Raw genomic sequence first — 21,475 nt, 5'->3', positions numbered from 1 at the left:
CATAATTGTGACAGGCAATGAAAAAAACAGGTTAATTTGAAGAAGCTGTTCTGACAGAACAGGAACACAATGAGTTAACCCAGAGCTCCCCCTGATTGGACAGCTGAGCTGCAGTTAGCTATAAGGGCCAGAGGATGTGTGTTCACCTGGGGAGATAGGGACAGGCACAGATAAAGATACAGAGTCAGAAAGACATCTAAGAGTCTGTCGGAAAGAGACTGTAATAGCCAGAGTAAGGCAGAAAACAGTTTGCGAAAGGGAGAGTGCCAGAGAAAACAAAAAGGCTCTCAAAGCTGAGAGAAAAAGTAGATTACTTCACCAGGGGCTAGGTAGCCAGGTGTTGGTGAAGGAAGTCAGGGAGGTCAGGGTGACTATAAGGATATCTGCGTCTCATATCCAGGGGGAGACCTATTCATGGGGACAATTCTAAGACCACACAAAGGGCTTGGTTATAGTCTCTGAGGAGACCGCACTTAGATATTGGACCAAAGAGTCTCTGAGCGTGTGTGTTTTATAATTGGCAGAGTCAAGAGAGGGTTTAGAGAAACCCCAAAGCTTGCTCTGTTCCAGCCTGGTGTGATACCCTGAAGAGGAAAGGGTGGGTGGTTTAGGTACTTGTTTGGGATCCATGTAGGAAGGTTTACCCTGAAGGAAATAACTGAGTGTATGAAGATCTATTTTGAACTGAAACAACATTTTATTTGAAACAGCTAAAGTAAAATTGTTAAGAACTGACTGTACCATCCAAGCATTCCCTGTCTAAGGAAAAGCATAAAAACTCTCTGTACCATCATGATGTAAGAGAAATCCTGTAAATAAATCCTTGTTTTGTTTACTGTTAAAAAGCCTCTCAGTTATACATTTTACCTTAAGGTGACAGTGTACGATTTCCTGACAGGATTAGCCTGAAGAGCTTGTGTGTGCGTATATGTGGGGTGTGCCTGGGTTATCAGCTGCCCTCAGCTCTCCTGTGTGTGTATTACAATAATTATTATTATTTCAGCAATTTAGCGTTCCACAAGTATATGGCAAATGTATATAGTGTTTGTATGTCGGTAATATTATTTTATTTTAAGTATTTTTATAAAGGATGCAAATGTGATATATCTTATTAAATCTTTCATATCATGAATCACGCTTTCATTGAGCATTCTAGTCCTTCTATCATATTATGGGAGGATTTGGTAAGGCCCCAGACCTTCACACTGTTTCCTTACTGGAAATTGTTTCTAATGTTTTCAAAGATTTGAAAAGTAGCTTGAGGCAAAATTTGAGATTTGAAGAAGTTTGAAATACCTACAAATTAACTGCTATCTGAAAAATCAAATATTATTGTTGTAAGAACTGCCTTTTACATCATCATAGTGAGGTATTGATGTTAGAATAGTTCAGCCAATCACTTCTTTGGGTTTTCAGGTATTGTTAGGAGACACATGGCTTACCATCTTAACAAGGCTAAGCAGCTCATTGCTTGGACAGATATCCTATATTCACCTCAAATTATAAATGCAATAACACAACAATTTTCTGTAAGTTAGTAAGAGCAGCAGTTGCAAGTATTTCCTTGAGTTTACTGCAGCTAAACCTAGTTCCGTGTTCTCTGTCATTCCTTGAATTTCCAGGGATCAGTGAAACATTTCTTAGCAAATTGTCTTGTTTCCAATGTAGCAATTATCTAAATATGCTTTCTCATCTTGCTTCTCTGTGGGCATAAGAAATTAGTTGCTTTTCTTCAGTATTGCTTCATAAGTGTATGGAAATATCAGATATAAATGTTTTATTTTTCAGCTTTTTGTGAAGAAGGATGCAGATATGGGGGGACATGTGTAGCTCCTAATAAGTGTTCCTGCCCTTCTGGATTCACAGGAAGTCACTGTGAAAAAGGTAACATTCCAGATTTTCTCACTGATTTATTGTGGCTTACATTATATTATATATAGTGCAGCTTGGCAAAAGTCCTCAGGAAAAATATATGTAAAGAGTGAGGTGCTCCTCTGCCCAGTCTTCCAATTTGTACTGTCAACTTAAGAGGCTAAAGAAATATGTTAATTTCCCCACTGATGTTTTTGGCCTCCTATATGAAACTAACATGATGTTGTGTATGTAGAAAGCTCAAATGTGAGGACTCACTTGTGTAGCCTGATCTTTATTTTGCAATAAATAAATAAAACCTTGTGTGGAAGTTATACCAACATATCAGACACTCTGTGTGCTTTCCATGGATGTCTGATAACATAAGGCAGAAATGTGGAAAAGGGGGCATGAGAAGAAAGGCATTGGTATAGGGCATCCCCAACATCAATAGTTCCAGTATTTTGCACAGAAAATGGCATTTATCTCCCATATGTTTACCATTAGGGAACAAGGAGGTAGGGGGAAAATTAAAATATCTAAGCTTTTTAATTTGAACTACAGTGCAGTCCCCATTTAATTTCAGTTGACTTCAATGTGTAATTCTGCTTAAGATTGTACTGCTGGTCAATTAAATTCAGTTTATTGTACAGAAAAAACTATGTTTACAGTAAGATATTCCTTTTGTGCTATGCTTCTGAGCTAGAATAAAGAGATCCTAATCATTCCTGAACTTTTTAACATGAGGCGGCAAATTCATCTCTAGTGCTGTCATTTAAAAGTCGGCTATCCAGGTGCATCATTGGAGACTGGACTTTGTAATTAGAAATAGCTTCCTTGCATGTGCAGATTTAATTGCCGGCTCATATTAAATTTCTCTGGCAGTTTCTAACTAATTATATTAATTTCACCTTGCTCTACATCTTTGAAATAATTCCAAGGGGCAAACAGGACTTTTGGCTATCTTTTAATAAGGCTCCTCCAGAGTCTTTGTTTCTGTTGTTCAGAAGGCCATACTTGGATAATTGATCACTGAATGTAGTCTTATGCTAGACCCACTTAAGCTCCTACTATTAGTTGTTTTTGCAGTGTTTCTTGGCTGAAATCTCTTGGTGTTGGATGATGCTAAAAATACATGCACTTTTTACACTTTAACATATGGTGCCATGCTCTTTCAAGACTAGCTGTAGCACAAATGATCCAAACAGACTAAAATGGTGCCACAGGACTCTGAATCATAACTGAGAATGTATCTAATAATATGTTGTTGTGCAGAAATACATCATGGCTGGGTCCCTATCTGTAGAAAAATGTGTTGTCAGTGACATCTTCCATTTGCTACACTGTATCTAAAGATGTCCTTTGAACTGATAAAGGGCAATAGAAAGTAGAAGCTTTCTATTGGCTCACTTTGTGATGGCCTAAAGTTGCTTCAGAATTAAGAGAACTATCACTTGCTGCAGTTAAACATAATCAGTATAAAGCAAGTGGCTTTAGGCTTTCTTTCTTTCTTTTTTTTTTGGTAAGAATGATCTGCAATTTGTCAGCTGCCCTACAGAAGTAATGGTATTAGGCTCAATGGGAATTCAGTCAGCATCAAATACTTAGGATTTATGGTGGTGGCATGTGCATTATATATTGGAGTTTTAAGTCAATGATACAACATGCTTTTACAAAGAATATACCACTGATAATGTCTTTTGCAATTTAGCCTTGAATTAATAAAACATTACAGCACAGCTGCAGGGCTACCTTTCTACAGAGCAGCTGAGGAAGGCTTGCAAAACAATAACTGAAGGGCATTGTGAGGTAATTTTACGTAGTTGTAATTTATCTGAGACATCTAGTTTTTCTGTTGGGATCATGGACATGCTGGTTTATTATGTTGTCCTTTTCATTTGGGAACCTAATTTTATGATTCAATTGTTTCTTTGATAAAGGCTGTGAACCAAATAAAATAAAATTGGGATTCAATAAAAGTTAAGACTATGGTGGGGATCCAAAGGGCCATGGACAATATGCATCTGTTCTGACGTCCCTTCCCAGTACAGCAACCAGAAAATTTGCTCCTGAAAACTAATCATTTTCATGGCAAAAATGGATAAAAAGAGTCCACTAACCTTTTCTTTCTTCTAGCTCAGGGGTAGGGAACCTGCGGCTCTCCAGATGTTCAGGAACTACAATTCCCATCAGCCCCTGCCAGCATGGCCAATTGGCCATGCTGACTGGGGCTGATGGGAATTGTAGTTCCTGAACATCTGGAGAGCCGCAGGTTCCCTACCCCTGTTCTAGCCGTTATACTACAGACCAATATGGCCACCCCTTTAAACTCATAGCACCCTCTGAAACTCATAGCCACCCTCTGAAACTTTGAAACTCATAGCAGATTGCCTTCATAAAGTCTTTAAATGGCAGAAGTACAACAACCATTAGAGAGTCAGTCACTGATGTTTGTCCTAGAGGCCAACATTTTTAAAAAATCAGTTTTAAAAAATTCAAATATATTGAAGCTAAAATTATCAGTATTCCCAATATCCTTGAATTCTAGTACTGGTAAGGAATTCAGATTCAGGTTCTATTCAATAATTTGAATATATTTGACTCCATTATAGCCTATGGGGAAGTCAGAGCTTATTTTTAAGATCAAAGCACCAACTTTAAAGTGGTGCTTCCTGTGTTTTTCCAGAGAAGAACACATAAGTTTCAAAAAGATTAGGTCAGGGGGTCCAATTCTATTGGGTCCAAAAGAAGGTGCCCCCATTTATTCTACATTGTTTTCAATGTGAGGTAAAGCTGCCTTTTTTCCTTCAAAAGCAAAAGCAAATAAGCATACCTGCAGCAACAACAGGTCAGTGCTTCCAATCCTAAGAACCAACACAAGCCCAACAGAACCAAAGCAAATTCCAGAGATCTCAGCAGAACCACAACTCAATTTGGCAAACCTAACAGAACTAATATCAAAATCCCAGCACAAAAAAAGTAATGCAGTGGCAAGTACTTTTTGCATGCCTACTGTCTAACAGAAAAACCCAACAGAACCCAGTGCCAATGTGACAGTGCAAATGTCAAATCACAGAGTTCCAACAGGTTCTTTATTATTTTTACAACCAAGGACAATCTACAGAAACCCAGTACAACATCTTAAGCACTGTGTGTGTGTGTGTGCGTGTGCGTGCGTGCGTGTGCGCGCGCACGCACGCATGCACGCGCACACCGGCACTTTTGCAATCCCAGCAAAACATATTGCAATGTCTCCATGGCACATGAAACACATCTTACCATGACATGCCTCGGAAGCTGACAGCCACAGGTGAGGGCAAACATGTTAGGAGCAAAAATGACCAGACCTGGAAAACCCACAAAAAGCGCACCCAGACTCACCCGGGGCGTCGTTGCGGCAGAGGAGGATCGAGCAGCTGATCACCTTCCCCTTATGCCTTGGAGGGTGGTCACATGACAGTTGGAACCATCACGTGACAAGGGAGCCAGGCAGGCCATATAAGCCGGTGCCCAGCTTGGCTCGGCCTCTTCACGAGACTACGAAGACTGAAGCAGCTGTTGCAGCAAAGTGGGGGGGGGAGCCTCGGGGGAGCCAGGGAAGCCCCGTCTGAGGCAGGAATGGCATCTTGTCGGCCAGTGCTAATTAGGGGCAGGGGAAAGGGACATTCCCATTTGAGCAGGTGTGGCGTTCCAGCAACGGGTGGGCTTGCACCAATGGCCAGCTGCTTGGGGGCTCCCAAAAAAGGCTAGTGGGGGGTCTTGAGGCTTTGCGGCTGGCACAGCGGCACCCAGCTGAAACCCCATCATATATTGTGTGGGGGGGCAGTTAAGAACGCAGCCTATTAATGGGCCCTGTAGGCCCATGTCAGAGGCCGGGGTGGCCATCTTGATAGGGGCATAACAAGGTCTTGGTGGCCATATTGTGTTCCCTGTTGCTGGGCAGATTGGTGGCCATTTTGGTTCCCCCGTTGCTGGGCAGATTGCTGAGGCTGGGCTTTGCATGCTCAGTATTACTGTTATTTGCCACTGTGGGCAAAATAACCCTCTTTTTTCCATAGGGAGAAAGGGTGGCAGGTAATTTTATAAGCTTAGTTAGGTTTATAATGGCAGGTTCATAGTTCGTTCATAGTGAGTCCATAGTGAGTTCTTGTAAGGTCAAAGCTCAATCATAGTTAGTGTGGGTTCATAGTTCTTGGTTAGTTGGGGGGTGAATTCCCAGTTTATTCTGATTAGTGGATTTTAAAGTACATAGTCAGTTAAATTCATAGTATATAGATATATAATTTTTTATTTAAAAAAGAAAAATTCCTGGTGGCAGAAGGTGATAGTGGGGTTGGCCATGGCACCTAAACGGATGAATGCTAAGAAAACCTCAGGGCATGGTCCAGCTCCTGGTGGGATGGCAACACTGGATGTGGACACAGGGGGACATGCAAGTGCAGCAACCGGCCATGCCACTCGGCCTTGGACTCATCGCCAGAGCAGTGGCACTGTGGCAGGGGAGGCAGGCCAGGGCACTATAGAGCAGCGAACAAGGCAGATGGCCAGTCAGGGCCATCCTGCACCTTCTTTTCCAGCAGCACAAATAACAAAGGGCATGCAGGAAGAAGTGGGCGCTGCCGCAAGGCCGATTGCTTTGGTGGCTGCGGCCTGAGCTGGGGAGGGGGAGATCAGGCCTGTTGGCAATTTCCCTCAAAGGGCATATGTTAGCCTGCCTTATGGGAGTCCTGCACTGTTGGTGTCCTGGCCCGGCCAAGGGTCCCCAGGCCCTTACATTATGCAATGGCTGGTGGGTTGCGTAGATGCTCAATCGCCTTACGGGTTGGGAAGTGGAAGCTCGTTTACATATTTCTCTCCACCACACACCCTCGTTTCAAACCTGGGTGTGGTATGGGGGGGGCAACCCTTGCAAACTCCTTCGGGGCCAGACCTGGCAAGGGATGTTTACCCAAACAGGGTCTGTTTGGGTTGGGGCAGCAGCTTCTGCAAAGCGGGGTTGGTCAGACCAGCGCATCCAACGCTGTTCCAGGAACTGGTGAGACTGAAGGGCTGGTCAGCACGGCCATACCTGCAGGGCAGGATACTTTGATGACCACAAGGGTAGGGCAGAAGGGTCAGAAGTTGGCCCAACATGCCCAATCCTCCAGACACTCACCTAGCACCTCTTCATCTGGTGAGTCCACAGACGAGGACTCTGTATAGGCAGCAGGGAATTACTGGGTCCTGGGGGAGCAGGTACCTTCCCTGCCTGCCTAGCTCATCAGGAGGCAGTCAGCTAGCACTGGCATCAATGTACTGCACGCAGCAGTTGAGGGTCCAGGTTCCTGGTCAGCCTGGGATGCAGGGGACCTTCCAGAGTCTCACCTGCCATGCAAAATTAGGGAACGGGGTTTAGGCAGTTATTTTGTCAACATATTTACTGTTTTGAGAGCTGAGGGGACTCAGTTTTATCTGGGTCGCGCTTAGGGAAAAGGAAAGGGCTAGTCAGGAGGGCAGAACGTCACATGACAAGGGAGCCGAGCAAGCTATATAAGCCGGTGCCCTGCTCAGTTCGGCCTCTTCACGAGACTACAAGCAAGCAGACCCACCCACCCTCCCTAAGTGATGTGGCAGTGTTATGTATGCTATTTAATGTTATGCATTTTATCTCAGCCTGGTCAGTTTTTTGGGACATAGGGGTATATCCTTATCGGGTAGACGGGCTTGCATGCCAGACCTTCCCATGGTGGGGGCCTCAATAAGAGGCTGGGGATAGTGGAGGGCTTCATGGCGCAGGCCTGGAGGTCCTGTTTCAAGCTCACTACCCCCCCGGCAGGAGGGGGTGTCACAAAATGGGTATGCACCCAAGTGGCACCTAGTAACCTCCTGTCCCAATCCCCAAGGGTTGTGGTGCCGGGTTTAGCAGGTTTGCTGCCCAAAGGGCCTGGTGTCAGCTGGGGGCTGACCAAGGCCAGGTTCAGTGGTACACTTCCTGGTGGCCAGGATGTGTCCCGTTATGCTTGCCCAGCTTCCTATAGTTATTGTTATTTGTTAATAAACAGGGCCGCGGCCATTTCCATTCCAACAAATAAAGTTATCTTTCGTTACTGGGCAAAGCAAAGTCCGCACATCTGTATGCAACCGCTAGTCGATTCTGGGTGTGAAAGTCTTTGACAACACATAAAATAAAACAGTTGATCAATTGTACATGGCATTGCGAAATGTTGCAAATGTGTTTGCTTGTCTGCGTCTCCCTCAAAAAGTTCTGAATTGGGTTTCTTTCTTTTTGCATATGTATTGTAGTTTAGGACACAGTAGAGAAGGCAATTAAATGCCTAAGCAACCATGTGATTCTTCCTCCCCTTTTCATTGGGCAAACAAATCAATCACATTTTAAAATGATTGACAGGCTTATTAGTTTGATTTAGGTGAAGCAAGAGAGTTTTTTGCATGAATGGTAATCTGTGTGTGGTATGCTGTAACTTTGTGGTCTACACAAAAGTTCTGGGCAAGTTGATCCCAATATTATTTTAATTGACCAGGATATCATTCTCTAAATTCGACACAGCAGTGAAAAGGCTTGCATCACCTCTTATTCCATGATTGCTCCATTTTCTCAATAGTCTCTGATGAGGAACTTTGTCAAAAGCCTTTTGGAAATCCACGTAGAAAATGTCCACTGGTTCCCTCTTATCAACATGCCTGTTTACACCCTCAAAGAACTCTAGTAAGTTTGTAAGACAGGACTTGCCTCTGCAAAAGCCATGCTGACTCTTCCTCAGCAGGTCTTGCTTTTCTACATGTTTAATAATTTTATCTTTAATGATAGATTCTACTAATTTACCAGGAACAAATGTCAAACTGACTGGTCTGTAATTCCCCCCTCCCCCCCAGATCCTTTCTTAAAGATTGGTGTGATATTGGCCATCTTCCAGTCTTCAGGGACGGAGACTGATTTCAGGGATAAGTTGTATATTACAGTGAGAAGATCAGCAATTTCATGATTGAGCTCTTTAAGAACTTTTGGGTGAATGCAGTCTGGGCCTGGGGATTTGGTAACATTTAGTTCATCAATGGCTTCCAGAACCTCTTCCTTGTCTAACACTGTCTTCACTAGTTCCTAGGATTTGCCTCCCAAGAAGCTTGGTTCAGGTGCAGGAATTTGTCTCACCTCCTCTTGGGTGAAGACAGATGCAAAGAATTCATTCAGCTTCTCTGCAATCTCCATGTCATCCTTTAGCACACCTTTTGCTCCTTTGTCGTCTAATGGGCCTACCGCTTCCATAGCTGGCTTTCTACTTTTGATGTACTTGAAGAAGTGTTCGTTGCTGGTCTTGATGTTCGCTGCCATGCGTTTCTCATAATCCTTTTTTGCCTCCCTTACAGCTAACTTGCTTCTCTTTTGCCACCATTTGTGTTCCTTCTTGTATTCTTCATCAGTCGAGGTGGATTTCCATTTTCTAAAAGACATCTTTTTTTTCCTAATAATTTCCTCAACCTCCCTTGTTAACCATGGTGGCTTCCTTTTGGACTGGGTGCTGCCTTTCCTAACCTGTGGAACACATTCCAGCTGAGCTTTTATTACTGTGTCCTTAAATAACCTTCAAACATCTTGGACAGTTTTGACTCTCTTGATTTTCCCTTTCAGCTTCCTGCGCACTATCCCCCTCATCTTTGAGAAATTTCCTTTTCTGAAGGTGATTGTAACTACATTAGTAGTTGTCACTTGCTCGCATGCAGAGATACTGAATCTGACAGCATTGTGGTCGCTGTTCCCTATCGGCTCAACAACACTGACTTCCTGCACCAGGTCCTGGGTCCCACTTAGAATTAGATCTAGGATCACCTCTCCCCTGGTTGGTTCCACAACCATCTGCTCTAAGCCACAGTCAGACCTGAACATGCATTTTCGAGTTTATGTGGAGATAGTTGAAATTACCCATTACTACTACGTTTTTGCTTTTGTTGGCCTCTCTAATTTCTTTTTTTCATCTCAGAATCCGCTTGTGCACTTTGGGGCATAGAGGGCAACACCACACCCAATACGCCCTGTTCTATCTTTCTTGTAGAACCTGTAACCTGGGCTAGCAGCATCCCACTGGTTCTCCTCATTCCACCATGTCTCTGTGATGCCTACTATATTAATGTCCTCCTTCAAAACCCTGTACTCCAGCTCCTCCATTTTTGGTCAAAGGCTTCTACTGTCAGCATAGAGACACCTGTATATCCTGTCTCTGTCCCTAACCTGGGATTTATGTGCTTTGCCCTCCAGTCCTTTGTAGACACTATCACTTAAATTGGTGCATAAGCTCATAATATTGTTGATTTAAATTATGACTAGAAGATGATTTGTAGAGGTAAGAAAAATTACTTTGAATCATATACTAAGACCATTATTTTAGGATTTCAGTACTGCTTATTAAAGTCTATCCTGACCAGAAAGCTGTTTTTTCATTTGGTAGTATTGAGGTTTGCTGAATATTATTGATATCTTCATGTTATAGTAGTATGTATAGAATTCCTGTGATTTTGATCACAAAATGTAATGAATGGCAAGTCAGGTAGTAATTCAACTGCTACATCATAATAGGATTGTTTGCTTGGATACTCAAAATAGAAAGACAAATTCCCACAGGAAGCCAGAGTGTTTTCTAAGGAAAGCAAATCAGAGAAAGTATTGCAGAAATTAATCTCATTCTCTTAAAATTGTTGAGAAAACATAAGCACTGTGCAAGAAAATTGAATTATATACATCCTAAGAAAGGCATAATGAAGGTAAATGTTGGTTGACCATAGTCATGATCAGCGGGACTGTAGAGTTTTTCTATAGGAACGGATATTTATGCAGGTACAACTCACCCCAAATCAAAGCCGGCTGAAATAACTGAAAGGTTGATTTCAGAAGATATCAAATGGTAACTTTTTCTGACGTACAAAGCACAAACAAAGTTTGGGTTGTCTAGGTCAAGTAATATTTTAGACATTTCAATAAGTGTTTGATGTTACTTTTATGTAATACATGTTATCACTTTACCACAAGGAACATGTTTCAAGAAAAGCAGAATAGTACAGAAATTCAAAAACTCTCTCTTGATCTTTGCAGGAATAGAGAGTTCTCTAAGTATAGCAATCATTTCTTCTTTTGAAAACGGAATACCTATTTTAACTACTGGAGCAGTCAAATATCTGGAGTTCTCTGCTATTTAAGAAGAGTAACATCTGAATTATTACTTTCAGATTGAAATATCTATTAAATAGATCATACACCTAGTGTATAACAAAAATGGAGGACCTTTCATGTGGAAATATAAAACTAGCTTTTCATAATTGATCTTCCTGAAGAGCCAGTCTTTATATGCTGCCAGCCTAGTCTTTGTATACTTTGGGAATGATACTCATCCATCTTTCGAATGAGACATAAAATGGAGGCCCTGAACACTTCTGGTCATTAAAGGTCCAATAGAACTTCGATCCAATTCCAGTCTTAGTAATTACTTTGTCTTCTTTCCTCACAATTTCTGTATTCACCTTTCCTCTTAAACTGTTGTACACTGCTGCTGGCACAGAATGAGAGAAACAATTTCACCCCAGAGCTGTATTTCAGTCGTAGCTGAATGATTGGTTCTTATTCTGAATCCACTTACAGAGCTTTGATGGGAAAGTAGCCCCACTAAATTCCATGTGAAATATTATCACACCAGTCCTAAATATGTTTACTTCGGACAGCATGCCACAGCAATTTTGTTTTCGATTAAAATTGTTATCATTAACACATGTAGTGCTCACCAATAATTACTTCTGTTCCAGACAGTAATAAATGCACACTTTCAAAATTCAGCCCTGTTCTGCAGGATGGCTCTCCATGGCTGGTCAAAGCTCGCTTGTTCATCGGGGGAAGTCATAAAGAAGGCAGTGGCACACTAGGGGTTGGGTTAAGCCACTTTCTCTCCTCCTCCTCCTCCTCCTCCTCCTCCTCCTCCTCCTCCTCCTCCTCCTCTTTTCAGTGCACAGCCTGGCCCTCAACTCCACAATGAACTGCCGCCTCTCCAAAGCTCTCCCTGCCCTGGCATGCAGCTCAGAGGTGCCCAGCTCAAAATCTTGGGCAGGCAGCCTGCCTCTGGCCTTTGGCACCCAGTACATCATCTGTGGGCTTCTAGCCTAGGAAGGGACAGTGTGGGACGGTAGAGGGGTTTTTATGGGGGTGTGCAACTGTTGCCCACCTCTTCCTGTGGAGCTTTCTTTCCTTCTACAAAGTGCACCTTTTTTCTCCTAGGGCATCTGTAAGACATCGTCTGCCTAGCTGTGCGGAGCTCAGGAGGTATCTTATTTTTCCCTCTCTATAGTCTACTTATTTTTTCCTCTCTACTGAGTTTCCCCTCAGCTTGCACGTAACATTTTGTGTGCTGCTGAGGGGATTCTCCCTGCCTCGATTTGCTGAAGGTTGCCACAAAATGTTTGCTCTGCAGGCTTCAAGGAGTACACAGTCCAAAGAGGACACAGTTGTGCTCAGTTCATCCTGACAATTCCAGCAATATATATTTTTCCTATTTTTTTGTTTTGTTTTTGATGAGCTATCTTTGTTGCTACACAGACACGAATATGGGAATCTTAGCTGCTTGGAAGACCAGTCTGGCCTGCATTGAGAAGCACTGGGTAGACCAACCTTCCATTGACTGACTTAAGGTTTTCTGTGCAGTTTTTCTATGCAGTAAGAAAAAACTAAGACAGTCTGGCTGCTCTACCCAATGCTTCTCAGTGGTGGCCAGACTGGTCTTCCAAGCGGCTAAGATTTTTGTATTCATGTCTGCGTAGCTACGATAGCTCATCAAAAACAAAAAGAGAAGAAAAAGAAAAAAGAACTATATATTGCCAGAATCAGCAGGACGGACTGAGTACAACTGTGTACCCCTTGGACTGGAAAAATGCCCACGGTTGGAACCTGCAAAACAACCTTTAGCAAATGCCAGCAGGGAGAATCCCCTCAGCAGCACACAACATGTCAGGCACACGTTGAAGGGAAACTGACCAGAGAGCAAAATGGTTGGGTGGGAAACTGTCTGTTTTCCCCTCTGACACCTTTGCTGTGTGGAACTACACCAGAAGCCACCTCTTTTTTACACCTCCCCTGATGTCTTATTTTGAGTGTGCAGAGTGGAAAGAAGCAGTCGCCTCTTTTTAACATGCCCCACAGATGTCTTTTTTGTGCTGTGCAGAATGGACCAGTGATTGTTTTTCTCTACTATGATTAAATGTTCGGATGTTTTGAAAAGGTTATGTTGACATTGGTATCTACTTCATTCTAATTTTATAATTTTAGCATTTTGCTAGATTTATTAAATTGGCATAAATAATTACTTTGCTTTCCTGATAATTAAAAGTTTCCTTGGAGGATTCAGGCATCAGTTGATTTCTTCAGATTGCATGTTTTATGTGCAGTATATTTCTGTTATTCAGCATATAGACCTAGAGTTACATCCTTGTGAATCCACTGAAATGCAACTCTGTTGAGGGTTGGTCTGTTTATCTGAATTTTCTGCATCAGATCTCTGTGGTACAGGAAACTCTTGCAATGTTTTCTTTCAAGGTCCATATGGATTTTTCACAATGATATCATATTTTTGTAATCTAACACTATAAGCAGATGTTACTCGGTATACTACAGTTTGATCATTCTAAACCATACCTGTTGCAAATCTTAGGTTGCCTAAATGACAAGTGAAATATGTGAGATACTTTCCATCTTATATTATTGTTTGTGATGGAGAGCTAATGTGATGGAGAGAAGTTTTGAATGTAGGAATGGCAATATAGAGTTTCTGGAACAGATTTTGTTGTTCTGTTGCTGTTGGGATGAATTGAGGCAGAAACATTTATACCCTATATATACATTTTATTTTTCCTATCAAAGCTCAATTGAGTGGTTACTAGCTGATACAGATAACAGAATTACATTATTGGCTACTAAATTTTGGTGGGTGGTACTTATAAAAGGGATTAAGTTTGGGGAATATATTAGTGTGATACTACTTGTGGCCTTTTGGCTGTAAGCAATATCATTTAATTAAGACTAGCAATACATGTCTACAAACAATCACCGACTTATGTTCTGACATATCTGACTGTTGTCTCATGGGGACCAGTATTGTACTTTATGTCCTGATAGTACATCTCAAAATAAATTCATGTGTTCTGGAAGCATTTTAGTACAATTTGCAATATATGTTCAATATCATATTTTATATTGCAACAAATTTGAAACTGTATGAGTAGAGAGGAGTAGAAGTTCATACAGATAAATAAAATTTAAGTACGGATCCTTTGTTGCAGATTAGTTTTATAATTGTGTCTTGGCTTTGAAAAGGTTAGCAACAAATCTATAATGTATGTTTCTTTCCCCTTTAAGAACACATGGCTTGACATTACATTTTGCTTGCAAAGACAATGCACTAAATCTTAATTTATCTAAGTAGCGTATAACTAGAAACATACAGGTGCGGTGAAATCTGCATTACTGAAAATAGTGAATCAGTATTTTTTAATCAATCCCAAATATACATGACTATTGATTTTTTTAATGAACAGCACTAAGAGCAGTTTTATGACACAAATTATGCCAAACTTAATGCTGCCACATCACATGGGCCGTTTCCGCATGGGCAGAATATGGCGGCCTGGGGATGGCAAAAACGCCGTCCCCAGGCCGCCATTCGCACAGGGGACGCAGCTGCTGTGCAGCCGCGCCGCCCGACCGGCGCGAAGCCAGCATTTCCCAAACTCGCTCGGGGAGCAAGGTTGTTGGGAAATGCCGGCTTGGAGCACGGCAGCGGCTCCAAGGCGCCTTCCCCCCCCCCACTCCCTCCCTTCACTTACCTGGTCTCCGGCCCTCCGGCGTGTCGCCGGGGCCTGGGGACACGCCCCCCTGCTCTGCGACGCTGAAGCAGGCACGCAGGGCAGGGAAGGCATGTCCCCAGGCCCAGGGGCCGCGCTGGAGGGCCGGAGACCAGGTAAGTCCACAGGGCGACGGCGCCCAGCGGCGCCGTCTTCCTGGTTCTTTCTGGGACCGTCCACATGGGTTCTTTCTGGGACCGTCCCGGTTCTTTCTGGGACCGTCAGTTACACTGACCCAAGCCCTTCCGCCTCCGTGTGGAAGCGGCCTGACATTTTTAGCTTTCCCATTCTCTTTTTTGAGTTCCAGATTGCAATCCTGAACAATCTTATCAGGAAATAAATAATGCTAAACTGACTGAACTACTGCAAATTATCTAGTCAGCCCAATCTAAAAGTGGGGGATGAAAGCAGCAGCTGGGGATAGCTCCACAGCACCATCTCTGAAGAGGCAATAGGCAGTGCAGGGACCCAGGGAGGATGGCAAAATCCTCTTCTCTCTTAGGGAAGCCCATCACTCTGCAAAAGGGGGGTGTTCCAGAGCTGAATGCACTGAGAGCTGACTAAAATACCCAGACTGCCATGATGATGCTAGTATTTTGTGCACATTGCACATAGTGTATTATATAACAAAGTAGGCAAGGAGCCAGAGAATCTAGAGCATGAGTTTAAAATTGGTAGCATGTGGCTACCATGTGGCTTTTGATCCCTTCCAGTCTGGCTTCCGTGCTGGACATGTGACAGAGACTGTTCTCGCTGCTGTCACAGATACGCTCCGTGTGCAGCTTGACCAAGGTGGAACGGCGCTGCTGGTATTATTAGACCTTACCGCAGCATTTGGCGTGGTTGATCACACCCTTTTACTCCACTATTTGGCCGTCTTGGGGGTGCGAGGCTTGGTCCTTAAATGGATTGCCTCGTTTCTCCGGGATCAAAGCCAACAAGTGTGGTGCGGGGACCAGGCCTCCCGGAAGTGCCCGCTTTGGAGATTTTCAGCCACCGGTGTGGGAGGGGGTCTCATTGACACCGACCTCCTCTGTCCGCAGCCTGGGGGTCTACCTGGATTCATCTCTTTCAATGGAGACCCAGGTGGCCCATGTAACCGTGTAACCGGGTTGCATTTTTCCATCTTCGGCAGGCCCGGCGGCTGGCCCCCTTCCTCTCTATATATTGACTTTAAAAGGTGAACTATTAAAGAAATGTCTTAAATATGGCATCTGCACACTTTGCCCAAACACTGATTACCTTTTATGGAGGGAAGTAAGGGGGGAGTAATGGTAGTGTGCAAACTGCAAAACCACAAAAGGACAACTGCGTTTGCTAATCTCCCCAGGTTTGTGGTGACCCATTTCCCGATGTACTGTAAACCCAGGCATCAAGATGGAAGAGGAGAAAGACGAGAAAATGACTGAAAGGGGGATTGAGTAAACTACACAGGATGTGGATAAATACCAGGTGGTGGGGTGGAGAAATAAAGACTGTTTAAACATCATTGCATGCTTAAAGGAAGCTGTCTCAGAAACAGATTGAAAAAAAATTGCAGTTAAAGTGCTCAGGAAAGCAACTAAGGGAAAATGAAGGAAAAACGTTTCTAGAACCAAACAAAAGAAAAAATGTGCAGAATTAAAAGAAAAAATGTAGCATTTGGTGGCAAGCTACATTGTAAATGACTCATGTGGAAAAGGCCTATAGTTTGTGAAACCATTTTGGGCTCGCAGACAATCGTTCACATAGTGATTTGCCACAACAAATGCTGGTTTAATCAGTCAGGGACAATGCTAGTGAGAGGTGATGAAAGAGGTTTCTATTTTCAGCTGCTTTATGCGTTTCAGTTGGCCTGGGAGAGCAAAACTAAGAAAGGATGCCAACGTTTGTATATAATTTGAAAGCATAGTGAAGGCTGTGGTTAATAAGCTGACTCCCAACTGTAGATTCAGATCTTGCTTTGACAGAAGCTAGCTGACCATAGTTAGTAAAATAACCTGCATTAGCCTGATCATGCTGACTACAGTTCATTTCATGTTATGTCTCAACTAAGCTTACATTTTTATTATATAATTGTAAAATTATTCTATTATTTTTTCTCTGTACTTTCTTAGCCTCTGCAAGTAAGATCAATATTATTAATTAAATTTATTTTTACAGCATAGAAGACAATATGATAATGTCTTATCCAGTGCAACAGGAAGAGTCACTGTTCTCTGATGTGAGAAAAAAGGAATTTAATTGTCAATGTGTAACAATTAATGAACAGGACATGTTATGTTTAAGCACTTCGGATTTGATAACTGTGACTTGTATCCATATCTTTAAACATCTGTATTAAAATGTCACAGTATTCCTCTTGTTAATCCTAACTTCATTATTTAGGTCTTCTCCTGGGTGTGTATTTTATTATTATTTTGATTGTATATGAGAGTATGTTTAGTCTGTTTTGGATTCTGCTTAGCATTTACTAGAGATTGTTTTAGAATTTTTAATCTTTATAGGCACTCAAAGAACTTTTATGGATTGATACTGGCATTGTTATGAACAGGTGCAGAGTAAAAAGATTGATTTGTTTTTGGTCTGAAAGTTCCAAACAAGAGATCAAATTGAAGGTTTCTACTTCTTTGGGGTGCATGGAAGAGTTCAGAATATGCTCAGTTCAGTTCTTGATTTGTTAATGAGATAAATATTACCATGTGATTTGGTGCTTCGTAAAATTCATTACGTGTACCTTGGGAAACAGACTTTTAAAAGGCAGCCAAATCTTGATGGTGTGTGCCCAAAAGATATTAAGAATCTTTGGGGTATATGGCACACATTGTTTTGGTGCACACATATATTGTACTATTCAGACACACAGGATAATAATTGCATTTCCTCTGTAAGAAAATAAAGCTCAGAGTTCATCTCCTCAAAGGCTGTTTTGATCTTCAGTTGAAAACAAGATTATTGTCTGTTTCCCAGCCTCCCTGAGGTCAGCAATTGAGATTTCCCCATCTGTCTCGAGAGCATGTTATAGAGAAATGAAGGAAACAGGACAGTTTGTGTCATGGGATTTATGATTTAAAATGTTTATATCAGAAATGAGTGCCAAAAAACATAAATAATGTTAGTCATTGGTATTTAACTCTGCCTATAAATGTTCAGTCAAATATTGGTAATTTTACATCACAGATTTGGGCGTGTGTGTATGCTGAAATCTAATGAACCATGAAAGGAATACAGGGAGTCCTATATCATAATACAAACTGCTTTTTAATTCCACAACCTTGTTTTAAAATATGGTGGCCATGTGGTGATAGACAATAGGGAAGAGCTGATGGTAAGAAAATAGCCTAAAGACGGACATTTACAAAAACTGTGTTGAATGCTTTGTCAGCTGTATTCTGTTCTTTTTATAATAGACATAGAGATGTGAAAGCCTGGGAGGATAAATTGGGTAAGCCTCCTTACCCCAAATACTATTTTTCAATTTTTTAAATGGAAAGATTGGCAACTTTAGAGTGGGGACAGGGAAAAAGAACTCCTATGACATATTTTCTCTTTTGGAATGCTTTTAAAGGAAAGGTTTTATTCTTCCTTTGGCTGAGAATCCAGGCATGCTGTAGCTGGCAATGTGAGATGGAAATACTGCAATGTTGTCTCAGGGACTAGGCAAGCAAGTGAGCCAGGAGAGACAGAAATTACAGACCACTGGTCTGTTTATCTGGTGTGGTAGAGCCAGACATTAACTGATGTGCTACAGTCTGAGTCAGTTGGTTTATAATAACCTACATTTAGCTTCTAAATCATGAGGGAGGATATATGTATATAAAATATTGGGTATACAAAAGAATTCTTACGGATATTTCAGGGAATTCTCAAGTTTTCTGTATTGTTGAAGGCTTTCACAGCCGGATTCAACTGGTTGTGGTGGGTTTTCTAGGCTGTGTGGCTGTGGTCTGATGGATCTTATTCCTAACATTTTGCCTGCATCTGTGGCTGGCATCTTCAGAGGTGTATCACAGAGGGAAGTGTGTGTAACAGACTTCCTCTGTGATACACCTCTGAAGATGCCAGCCATAGATGCAGGTGAAATGTTAGGAACAAGATCCACCAGACCACGACCACACAGCCTGGAAAACCCACCACAACCATCTCAAGTTTTCCTTGGTTGCATCCTGAGAGTTACCTCAGGAAGTACTCAATTCCATGAAGTCTAGGGGATTTGTATGCAGATATGGAATAAGGAGATCTGATACCTTCAGATGGGATAATAAAAGAGCTATAATATATTGATAAAAAGAGGGATCTGCTGTACCCACAGGCCAACCCCATTCCAAACCTAAATGCAGTGTGGGTGATTGGTGGGATGCAAAACAGTTTTCTGTTTGTGCATCCCTCATTTTAAGGAATACCACTCTGCCTTCGATTTGAGCCATCACATGTGTGGCTCAGGCTTATTCTTGGTTGTGCCTGCTTAGTGCTTGAAGGATGTGTGCCTTATCCTCTTCTGCTAGCCTTGGGGCCTATGTGTCAGGGATATTCCTCAAGGGGTTTCTATCCCAAGTCCATAAAGCACAGAGGCCCCAGTCTTTAGGACTGAGCATTATCCCTTCACATAAAGTGATGATTCAAGATACTCACCTAAGCGATACAGTGTACCACTCCAGAAATATTTTTCCACACTGCTACTGCTATAGAAACAGACCATTTCATTGTTTTGTCCCTTTCTAGATGAAGTCGAAGTAAGGGGTGTGTTGGAAAGGGTGAGTGATGGAATGGGTTTCCCCCAAATGAATGAAAGCTCCTGAGTATTTGGGGGGCTTTTTTAATGGATGACAGAGAGCCGTTGTAGAGCTAAGGAATTCTTCCCATTACTTCTCTGTTTTTGCTCTGATGGAACAAAGCAAATGCTTGTCCGTATGTTGCCTTTCTCCACACAATCTCAGTGTTGTGGAGAAAGAGCATCAAGTTGGCTGGCTGTCCCTCTTCACCAGCTGCCACAAATCCCTCTGCTTCTCCCCTCACCTCTACTGAGGGAGAGTATTCCAGGAACAAGCCTTGGAATGGCTCTGGCTGACCCTCTGGTGTCTAGCTTTTTTGCTCAATTTTCCTAATTGAAGCTGTGTCCTTGCATCTTTTGCTGCTTTGTTAGCTTTGTTGAGTCTGAGGAGATAAGGGAGGGTATAAATATTTCAAATAACTAAATGAAACATACACATTTTGACAAAGGGATTAAAACTCATGAAAATTTGACTTAATTATGGTGAGGCATATAAATTGTATGTGGAAGAACAGAATTTAATTTTATGAATGCTTCTATTTGTTGTCAGGTCATCTCCCAGAACTAGAGATGAAAAGGTTGGAAAACAAATGTTACTGACAAGCTTAAGTAGATTTGTATTTATCATTTCAAGCTTGATTGAGAATTGATGTGCACACATTCAACTAACTGCATTTTAGAAACTAGGTGACATCTACTTTATATGCAACAGCCACACAACTATCGTGTTAGCTTGACAAATAATGATAAAGGAATGGAGATGGTGTCATATCTCCACTGCTAGACACATTTAGCCATCTTGTAATCTCTAATTTTCTACATTCAGTTAGCTGCCCCTTATATTTGGTTTTAGATTAGAAACAGAGGCAGATTCCACACGGGCCAAAAACAGTGGTGTGAAAACGGTGTGAAAACAGTGTAAACCCTTTTACACCATTTTAAACAATTTTATACCAGTTTCACACTGCTGTTTTTGGCCTGTGTGGAATCTGCCAGAACGTAGGAGAAAAATCAGTTTTGTAAAATGACCTGAAAGATCATTCTTGCACCCTCCTTGTCATGCTAGTCTTCAGTTAAAGTGTGTTAAATTAAAGCAATTTGTGACTTCTGCAAGAATCAGAGGACAGCTAAATAAACCCCAGGAGCAACAATAGTAGTCAGAGTTATTTCCTTGAGTAGGGATGGGTAGTATGTGACCTTAATTCATGCAAACATTTAGTTCTTCTGCATAAACACATTTTTAGTCAAATGCTTCACAGCAGAAAGGCAATGATTATCCTTCTTTGTGCCAAAGAAAAATCTCAATAATATATTCATGCTTATGGGACATATGAGTTATTAGTCTTTCATACATTTGAAGGAATCATGACGGCCTTTCATAGCTGATTTAGAACAGTTTATGGGATAGAAGAATGTGTGTGAGTGTTGACAGAAAAGAAGTAAATCCATTTTTTAAAAAAATGACAAAAATATGCCTATGTGACAGTGAAGGCTCTCCCTCTATATACCTAAAACATTTATAAACTGAAATGCAGATCATTTGCAGTACATTTGTATGAATTTCTTGGTTTTAAAACATGCTTATTAGTTACCCACCATTGCATATTTGCTTTAACATTGGTGAGTATTACACAGGGCAAATATAACAGCTGTAGGACACTATATAAACTGTTGGGAGGGGGGACTTTGCACAGGTTCTGTCGCCAAAATGAGTCTGCCCCATTTTATTTCCCTCAACTTGGGATTTTGGAAAATTGCTAAACCAGAGATCTTTTTGCAAAATCGCAGGTTGGAGCTACTCCCACATAAGCGGCCAGACAGGAGTCGCTTCATTTCCCTGACTTCCACTTTGCCATCCACAGTCAGGGATAATCTGCCTTCCACTGGCCTGCTGTGGCAGAGAGGCCCCTTTTTCTTTTATTTTCCATGTTGCACATTCAGAGCTACACAGTGTGGGGCCAGGGCCGCTCTCTGGTCCTACACAGCTGAGTTAGTTTTAAGAAAAAC

General features: G+C 42.0%; 1 protein-coding gene across 3 annotated transcripts in view; it reads left to right on the top strand.

Moving 5' to 3' along the window:
* The window catches only part of NELL1 (neural EGFL like 1), a 678,881-nt gene that overhangs the window by 558,538 nt on the left and 98,868 nt on the right, over window positions 1-21,475 (top strand). For 2 of the 3 annotated variants that reach the window (XM_048483514.1, XM_048483513.1), the window contains exon 15: window positions 1,789-1,884. The exons of the other annotated variant lie outside the window; for it this stretch is intronic. In XM_048483514.1, the coding sequence (XP_048339471.1) occupies window positions 1,789-1,884 (96 nt within the window). The remainder of the gene's footprint in view (window positions 1-1,788; window positions 1,885-21,475) is intronic. 3 annotated transcript variants of the gene reach the window in all.

Source organism: Sphaerodactylus townsendi, linkage group LG02, assembly GCF_021028975.2.
Source record: "Sphaerodactylus townsendi isolate TG3544 linkage group LG02, MPM_Stown_v2.3, whole genome shotgun sequence".
NCBI lineage: Eukaryota > Metazoa > Chordata > Lepidosauria > Squamata > Sphaerodactylidae > Sphaerodactylus > Sphaerodactylus townsendi.
Note: the sequence above shows the minus strand (reverse complement) of the source record. Positions and strands in the feature narration are given on the sequence as shown.